We start from the raw sequence: 9,959 nt of genomic DNA, 5'->3' as shown, positions 1-9,959 counted from the left end.
CAATATTGTTCTTTCGGTTTAAACCTGCTAGTGCGTAAAACTAATGGGAGACCTGAAGTGGAATAGGCCTACGGGTGCTTGTGTGCAGAGTGGTCCAGGCCTGAAGAAATGCACTGCTGAAGAATAGCATATTCTACTGCAGAACGTGGCATTAAATAGTGATAGGATGACACGGAGCCATAGGCCTACTAAGATATGTGACGTGGAGAAACCAGTCAAACCTAACATAAATACCAAAGACTGATTTTAATGAACTTAATATAAAATATATGAATAAAACCACTCGAGCACATGGTTGTTGAGTGGTGCAAAGCAGAAGAGTAGGGGATGGAATGAACTAGTCATCTGCGAAGAAGTTAATGGGCATCACACGTTGTGTGCGCTATTAATATGCAATAGTTAGTGAGAGCAGCAGCTTGCTAAAAACATAAAAAAGTACCACAACAAAAGTCTGCCAGTATATCTATATCTACCACTGATATATGAAGAATCTAACCAGCGAACCTGTTGATGGACTTCAGGACATCTCAGTGCAGCTTCGCGTCATGCACCTACAAGTACACAGCCACCTGTGCTCAGAGGTGGACTTTCCATTAGGCAAACCAAGGCCATTGCCTAGGGCCACAACCACCTCTGCCTTCCACAGGGGCCCGACTGTCACACCAGTCACGGTGAGCGCACACTAAAGTAGGCTTGGTCTAAATGTGTCACGTATGTAAAGTAGGCCTAATCGAAAGCATACATGAGACAAAATGTTAAAATACCACAAAAAACACAGAATTTGATGTCTATATAAGACCTTTGAGGGCCCCATGTTTTTATTTCGCCTAGGGCCCCAAAATGTCTAGATCCGCCCCTGCCTGTGCTGACCTCGCTACTCCGCGTTTAGATGGCACGCGGCGGCGGCACCAACGCTGGAGTGCGCAGGCCCCGACTACTTGACAGGGGCGAAGAAATACGTTTCACACATTGCATCTGATCCAAAATTCAAATTCAAATGTATCGTATTTCAATGATGAACAAAGTGTTCTGGACACGGAAACCGTGCAATTAGCCAACTACAAATACTATACTGTAGGGGTTCCCAAACTTCACCATGAGAAGCCCCTCATATGCTAATAGATTCCAGTCAAGGCCCTCCACCATAAGCCGCGCCACACAATTTTATCTGTCCCCCCCGTTTTTACAACTTGATGAAGTTGGTGCATTCCTAAACACATTCAACTACAGAAAGCATATTGGCCGGGCCCTAAACATTGTAAATATTGGCCGGCCCCCCAGGGGTCTCCGGCCCCCATTGTGAAAATCACTGCTGTAGTGCAATAAATATACCGGTAGTTTGTTCACTGCACAGGAATAGACGATTGGGCTACCATAACCTTACGACCTTACAAAGGCCTCTCCGACTGGGGGTCAGCCCTGGACATGTTCCTGTACAATAGAAAGAGACTTGGGTCTGATTCACAGCTCTCCAAATAGATACCCAAATCTTTTTAAAACTGAGACGGGAATATACACTGAAGCCATAATGCTGTGCACAATAAATAATATACAAATAAAATGTCCAACATTTCAAACCACATGAATGATACACACAACTCAATCCGAAAATTTGAACAGGACATACAAATATTTTAGTGGGATTTGGGCCTACAGTACAGGCAGGCGGAGCATAGCGGGCAGCCCACTAAGGCCCACGGGGGTAGGAGGGCAGGAGAGACCAGGGTAGGGGTAGGGGCCCTAATAGCGCAGACATGTATAAGCAATTTACTCCATGGATCAAGTGTTCCAAATCGTGAAGCCCATTTACACAAACATATAATTTCAAAGCAGATGTTTCTCAAATATGATCCAAAACGCCCAAAAATATTGTGCGAAAAAAAAAAAAGACTTAGCCCAACTGCCTGAGTTTGTGGTGGCACAGGGAACAAGACAATTTGTTGTTGAGGGAGTGCTTTTTAAGTCTCTAATTCCAAAGCCTGTCAGAAAAAAAGAGCAAAATCAGGATATCGGGGGTATTAGTGGCTTGAGACCAGTGGCACACAAATTTCTGGTTGGCCAACTATGTGTGATCATCTTAATTTGAACTTGTCCTAAATATTTAGAAGAGTTACAGATGGGGGTTATTACAATAAAATAAGTGGCCTGAACACTTGAACAAATAAATAAGGCACGATGGACCACAAGTGGCAAAAACCGGTGGGCTGTGTAGTTGGCAGCTGGCCAGCGGAATGACAAGCAAAAACGGCCAGCAAATCACAGATGTTAGGCCCCGTTCCAGCCACCCTGCAGTAGCCCCTCGGCGTCAGAGTACAGCCATGTTGGTGTGCCACTACGGCCCCAATCGCCTTAAATTTAACTCTAAACCCTTGACACGGAGATGAGAATGTATGAAAAAAAAAGTTTAAATGTAATAGCAAAGTAATGGTGTTTGAGCCTGAAAAGAGAGCAAAAACGCCAACTGTGAACCCACAGTGCACTGCAGAACCTTAGCAGGAGAGGTGCTGCATATGCAAGAAATGTAGGTAGCCCTTTACTTGACGCCCGTGTCATAAGCATGACATTACAGTGTCATAACAGTGTCATAACAGTGTTATGCATGTGTCATAAACATTATGTCCATGTCATAAACAGTTCATGACTGTTGGTCGTAAGTGACATTCGGCCATAACCGAATGTCACTAAAGGCCAACAGTCATCAAATGTTTATGACATGGACATAATGTTTATGACTTATCTATGACTGTGATTATGACACTGTGATTATGACACTGTAATGACATGCTTATGACACCGGCTTCAAGTAAAGTGTTGCCGAAATGTAGGCTACAACAGCCAATGTGGTCATCAATTGGTGCTGGAGCCTATAGCCTACCAAGAAGCTGGTTCAGGAGTAAACCAGGTTAAATTAAGAGGTAAATTATCTAATAGAAGAACCTGGAGCCCTGATTTTCTTGAGAGACTGAGGTCTCCAGGCTCTTGTATTACATGATTTACAGTACCTCTTAACTTAACCTGGTTTACTCCTGAACCAGTTTCTAGACTAGGGAAACCTACAGCCACCAATGAGGGGAAGTACTACATTTTCACTTTGGTTGCAGTACTAACGTTGGCCAGTCCTACATATAGGACACCATTAGGCTAGCCTGATTATCATCGATGTTCAAATCTCTTCGAGCTGAAAGTGTTGCGTCACTAGGAGGGCACAGCCTGGCTACCATTAGGCCACCAGATCATACTGGGCCTGTGAATCTCAGAGTTAACTAACTATAATACAATAAGGCAAATATTGGCCGCTTATTAAGTTAATATTTTAAATAAATCATTTCCATTTTCACTGAACCAGCAGCCCAATTACACCTTACAATACACACTCTTGAGCCAGATACAATATTTAAAAGGTGCACTGTGTAGAATGTGGCCAGAATGGGTACTGCAACTATGCTGCTCATTGAAACTATACTGCGTGTTACCAAATTTGATATTTCACAATGACTATTTAGAATTTGATGGTGGTGGTGAATGAATGAAAAAGGTAGCATTACTGGATAGTTGGCATACATTCTGGAAATAAGCAACTTAACATCTTACACAGTACACCTTGAAGTTAGCCAGGCCGTGCCCTCCTAGTGACGCAACCGCTTCAGCGTTGCTACTACTCAGGTCAAGAGCAATGCAAGTACTTTCTGAACGCCCGGAAAAGCGGGAACTCCTCCCACTTTGTTGGGGAGCGAGAAACCAACCAATTGCAAACCAAGGGAGGCGGGTCAACCATTGGGAAATGTTAATTGTTATGCTCTTGGTCAGACCAAGTCTCGAAGAGGTTTGAAAGTTGATGATAATCAGGCTACCTTTAAATGATGTCGTCGACGCTCAAGAAAAAGTCCTGCCACAAACTCCAGTGGGCTACCATTTGAAAAAAGTGAAAGCCCAACTGGGAAACTCCAACTCCCATCGTCATTGTGACACAGCACTCAACAGTGTGTTCACAACGAAATTGCATTTATGCCTCACCCATGCAAGGGGGTCGCTCCCAATGGCGCCTCAAGAGAGCAGTGCGGCAGGATGGTACCATGCTCAGGGTACCTCAGTCATGGAGGAGAATGGGGGAGGCATATGGCGGAGAGCCCTGGTTAATTACTGGGCCACCTTCTACAGGAGAAACCCAATGTAAGCCTCAGCCGAAGCTGAAACAGTCAGGCGCTCAACGGTCACGCCAGGGACCGGACAGATGATCAATTTTGACCCGAGGTCACTTCTCCGATCCGCCCACCCGTCTCTCTCCCACACTTATTTCCTGTCGCACTCTTCACTATGAGTGCGTTTTAATATGTGACCTTGCCTCCTCCACTTGCCTCCTCCACTTGCCTCCTCCACTTGCTTCACGTCATGATGACATCACTGACAACAGCATTATATTTCAATATCTTGCAAAAGCTCAATTGTAAAGTCTTTTTCTCATTTGCAATTGGGATGGTGAATGAAAAACAGTCCCTCAAAAGTTGTTGTGGCGAGGCTGACAGCTGGGAAACTTTATCGTTTTCTCCACGGAGGAGGGGCCAGGAGGCGGGACGAGGAGACAAGCGCAAGTGGAGGAGGCAAGGTCACATATTGGGATGCACCCTGTACCATCCTAATGAGGACGAAAAGCCCACAGATAAAATGTAAATAGACACTGACCTTTAAAATTGATCAAAAAATACCTATGAAACCTTTGTAACAAACATATGGTGCTTGTAATGTGAAATTCCAGTTAAAACGTATAGTTGGTGGTGTGCAATATAGTTTCATCCCAGTATTGCACATGTGCACTTCAAAATTACCCATGACAAAAAAAAGTGTTTGATGTTCTATTTAGATACATAATCGCCACTAAATGTTTCCACCTAGTTTTTAAAGGTTTTCATAGCCGTTTCAAAGCAGGTACGGTATTTTAGCCATAGTTATTTTAACCAATTGTCCCAGTCCTTTGAAGACAGTTTAGACCAGTGGTTCCCAAACTTTTCCAGCGGGGACCCCCTTTTTGGACTTTGGAATATAATTGCCTGAGGCAATTTTTTTGTCCATTAATATTGCTAGGTTTTCCATGAATAGTTTGTCCGCTAATATTGCTAGAAATCCACAGGACAGCAAATACATCTACTAACCATACAAGTGAATACAAGTACCTTTTGTCCGCAAGCCCCGTAGTACCTCCGTGACCCGTGAGTTTGGGTTAGACGGTGAACTTTGTGGGACGACTCCACCACACACACGCACACACGCACGCACGCACGCACACACGCACGCACACACGCACGCACGCACGCACACACACAGACCCCAAATGCGTGGCCTGCTCCAAGGGGGTGCGCGAGCTAAATAGAGCAATGGCCGAAATGTGTGTTTTTACACAGCATTAATGAACATTAAGCAGTTTTCAATTGTTTGGTGAATTGTATGCTGAAAGGGTCCATCTGAAGTGTAATTTATAACGTCTTCTAGACTTGTCATGCAAAAAGTTCCATTGCAATTAAGGCAGAAAAAGCGTCAGGTGTATTGAAAATGAGGATTCCCCAAAATGACTGCATAATGTGCGCGTGTGCTACATTTGCTTAGGGAGTACACAAACCACATTGAAATGTACAAGAGGGTGCTCAAGGAAAAAAAAAGTTTGGGAACAGCTGGTTTAGACAGTGAGTTTCGTGGGACACTCCACCCCATCCCACACACCGTGACCCCAAATGCCCACAGAAGACTGACAACATAAAGACTTCCATTACTTAGCCCTGTTTATTTTTTCTTTCCTTTAAAATTCCAGGAGAGGCATTGCAGAGGACAACAAGCTAGAAGAAAGCAAGAACAGAACTGCAGCACATTTCTGTCATCAAATCAAATAAATCTGGAGTTGGGTTATTCTCTTAAAAATGAATTACGCCCCAAATGAAAATCACCAGTACATGCACAAGATAGGAAAGGAATGGTTTAAATTCAAAAAGTAAAGCTGCATAGAAATGTAGTAGTTATTCTTATTCTTATTCTTCATATTAAATCTTTTCATCAGAATTCTCCATGCAGGAAGTGAAGTACACCCATCCTGCTGTAATGTTGCTGATGGACGTCACGTCAGCTAGAATAGAAGTAATGAGAGAGAGATTCAAGAGCACTCGAATAGACACTAAGCTAAGCTGGAGACGGGCAGCAGCAATGGTGTTGGTGGTAGTAGAGGTGGTGGTGGTGACAGGCTCAGCGGCGGACGGTGGTCCATCCGTCATCGTCCTCTTCGGTTTTCGGAGGGGCGCTGCGTTTGCTGTCCTTATCCTTGTCCTTGTCCATGCGCCAGGTGCTCTTCTCGCCGCCCTCGCGTGCCTCTCCGCCCTCGCGTTCACGCTCCTGTGGCCGTGGCCGGGGGGCGGGGGCCTCGCGGGCAGGGGGCTTCTCCTCACCACCTCGCCTCCAGGAGCCGCCGCCGCCACCTGAAAACACAACAACAACAAAGCTCAGCTGATGAGAAACACAACAACAACAAAGCTCAGCTGATGAGAAACACAACAACAACAAAGCTCAGCTGATGAGAAACACAACAACAACAAAGCTCAGCTGATGAGAAACACAACAACAACAAAGCTCAGCTGATGAGAAACACAACAACAACAACAACAACAACAACAACAACAACAACAACAACAACAAAGCTCAGCTGATGAGAAACACTTAATTTCTTTCTTTTTTTAAAGTATCCTTTGTGGGCTTTTTGGCCTTTATAATTACAGGACAGTGTAAGTAGAGTAGACCGGAAATGACTGGGAGAGAGATGGGGCAGGGCCGGGAAATGACCCCGGCTGAACTCGAACTGGGGTGCACGTGGGCAATGTAAGCCCAAATGTGGGGGGCTTAGCCCCCTGAGAAACGCTTCATTTCTGATCTGTCTTGGGTAACAATCAGGGCTCAAAGTGAACTGCCCAAAGGCTGGTGAAAGTTCAGTTTGGCTGGTAAAAACTCAACTCAAACTCAACTCCTTTACTAGCCACTTTGATAGAAATAGTATGTTTGGCTGGTATCAGCTAAAATACAAATCAGAGAGAGTACAGAGAGAGGGGTTCCATTGGCCCATTGTTTCCGGGTTCTATTATTGCAAGGGGGAGGGGGGGGGGATGGAGAGAGAGAGATCCCCCTTTAGGCAGATCTAAGGACTGTTCTATTCAATGCTAGGAGTATTATGACACGCCCCTTTAGGCAGACCGGAACCTGGTCATGTTAGGTGCCCATAGCAACCTATTTCACTGGCATATCTCTATATCCTTAAAGAATCTCTGTACTAATTGGCTAGTGATGAAAAAAAGTTAACTAATAGCCCTGGTATTGGTAACCATGTGAAAAGACAACCAGACCATGTGCCTACAGCCTACCACGATGACCGTGATGACAGAGCTTAAGGGGGTGGGGCTGTCCTGGGATGAAGCACAGGCCAAAGCACCAGACAGGGTTCAGTGGCAGTGTACGATTGCGGCCTCATCACGTCAGTCATGCCAGTTCAGTGTACCGTAATATAAAAGACATCTGCAGACGCATCCAAGGGGCGTAATACTACAAAGCTGGTTCAGGATCAGTTAAGGTTAAGTTAAGAGGTAAACCATCTAATACGGGGCGGGGGGTAGGGCTGGGCGATATGGAAAAAAAACAATATCACGATATAGATTACTTTATATCACGATAACAATATATATCACGATATAGCACAATTACATACATTTTCAGTTATTCTCTTTATTTACTCTTTATTTTTTCACGTCGCAAAACAACCTTTCTTTAAAATTGATCTTTTTATTCTTAATTTTTCAGTTACATTAACTTATAGTGTGTATTGTGACAACATGAAATGTAATTAAATGATATTAAATTGTATAAAATTACTATCTCGATATAAACGATATAGGAGAAAGGTCACGATATACACTTTTATATCACGATAACGATATATATCGTCATATTGCCCAGCCCTGGGGGGGGGGACCTATGTCTCGAGGGCGATTTAAGGCCCTTGAGGACATTTCATCCGGCCCCTGACGTATATTTCATGTGAAGCTGCATAACATTAAAATTGACATAATTTGTAAAGGAATCTTAGAAATAACATTTGCAATACAACTATGTTATATTCCGGTACCCTAGAAAAGGTGGGGTCTGTTTGAAAGGTGGCTGCCTTCAATATAGGCCTAAAGTCCAGGTGGAAATCCTGGTTTGTGTTCATAGTACGGCCCTCGGAGAAATTTGGAGTGGCCCCTCGAATGAAAAAGGTTCCCCACCCCTGATCTAATAGAAGAGCCTGGAGTCATCATTTTCTTAAGAAAAGCTCTTGTATTAGATGATTTACCTCTTAACTTAACCTTTAACTTATCCTGAACCAGCTTTGTAGTATAGGCCCATGGTGTGAAACTGTGTGAACAGAAGGGAAAAAGTTGTAGTATAGTCCCTCTCCACAAGAGGGCACTGCAACTGTGTCATGAAGGGCTTCTACACTTCAGGGGTACATTTCTTGAAAGCGTAGTTGCCAACTACGTTAGCTACTTTGTTGGTTGCAATGTAATTTCCCATTGACAACTACCCAAGTTGCTAACTGTTAACAACTGCACTTTCAAGAAATACACCCCAGGTCTGTCTCTCTGTCTCTCTCTGTCTGTCTCTCTCTCTCTCTCTCTCTCTCCAGCACCACTGACCTGTGGTTTTCAGGATGAAGCGATTCATGTGAAGTTACGTCAAATATAAATACCACCCACCATACCGCCTTTCCCATTAAGCCAACATAAACCTGAACACATGAGTCATGGTCGCTTTGCTGCATTACCAGAGTTTTTCCTACCAATGAAAGGGGTGGTGGTGTAGGGCGGTACATACAGGAAACATTTAACTTCCAATAGGTTTTCAATATGGGACCATTGGCTCCCTAGGTCAGATCATGAACGAGTGTTCATTGCGTAAAATAACTATGAATGCAAGCCGTGATCGCAGCCTTCCCAGGTTGCCCGAGCTATATGTTGTACAGTCATAACACGTAAACACTGAGGACATGTGTCACGAACTAAGGTACAACTCCTCGTTTGAAAGTCGCTTTGATAAAAGCATCTGCCAAATGCAGTGTAATGTAATGTCATGTAATACAACTGGAATAGCCCTGCCACACTGGAGTCATTTCTGAAATTATTATTTATTGTAGACCATTCCAGTGAACACCTCTTGGCTGCTTTGCTTTGCAACCAAGAGCAAAAATGACGCTGCAGAGTGCTGAGTCACAAAGTCCCCGTTGTTCAGAAAACGGCCGACTTACTCGCTAGGTGGCCTTGCTTGATCTCCTGATGATTGGTCGGTAAACTCCAATTCCAATTATGTGTAAAATAAAAAAATAACTTGGTTATAACTTGGAAACAACTTGGTAGTTGGAGGAAATGCTACGTGTTCCTCAACAGAGCCAGTATACACACAAATGACTACAATTGTCTAATGACGCCTTACGGCATCATCACAATATTCAGAGCCATGGACCCTTTCGTATTGCAATTACGTGTTTCAGTTAATAACAGAGCCAAGGGTTTTAGGTGGGATTAAAAGTACCAATGACCAAGATAAACCTGGTTCAAGACCCTCTTACTGAGGTCAGCCTAAATTGGCCTCGATAGCTTTCTTTAGTGAAACAACACCCTTGAGGGAGTCCCCTGCCCTCCATCTTACCCTCTTCAGGATCTCTCTGGGGGCGCTCACGCTCACGCTCGTCACGGCGGTCTCGGTCGCCGCGGCGCTCTGGTCTCTCCTCGCGCTCGCCCTCCTCTCCCCTGCGCCCTCCTCCTCCTCCTCCTCTCCAGGCGCTGGTCTCCTCCGTGCCGCCTCCTCCTCCTCCACCACCACGTCTCCAGACTCCACCTCCGCCTCCCTCCTCCCTACATACGCAGAGGGATGGAGAACCGTTAACAACACATGAACACAGA

The 9,959-nt window shown here is 44.6% G+C and overlaps 1 protein-coding gene across 1 annotated transcript in view; it reads right to left on the bottom strand.

Moving 5' to 3' along the window:
- Nucleotides 1-6,121: 6,121 nt before the first annotated feature.
- The window catches only part of eif3s10 (eukaryotic translation initiation factor 3, subunit 10 (theta)), a 33,911-nt gene continuing 30,073 nt past the window's right edge, over nt 6,122-9,959 (bottom strand). Inside the window, exons 23-24 of the mRNA XM_063191330.1 lie at nt 9,706-9,911; nt 6,122-6,455 (exon numbers count right to left, since the gene is read on the bottom strand). Coding sequence (XP_063047400.1) covers nt 6,226-6,455; nt 9,706-9,911 — 436 coding nt within the window. The 3' untranslated portion in view covers nt 6,122-6,225. The remainder of the gene's footprint in view (nt 6,456-9,705; nt 9,912-9,959) is intronic.

The sequence above is a fragment of the Engraulis encrasicolus genome, chromosome 24, assembly GCF_034702125.1.
Source record: "Engraulis encrasicolus isolate BLACKSEA-1 chromosome 24, IST_EnEncr_1.0, whole genome shotgun sequence".
NCBI classification, from domain to species: Eukaryota; Metazoa; Chordata; class Actinopteri; order Clupeiformes; family Engraulidae; genus Engraulis; species Engraulis encrasicolus.
This window is presented reverse-complemented; position numbering and strand designations above follow the sequence as displayed.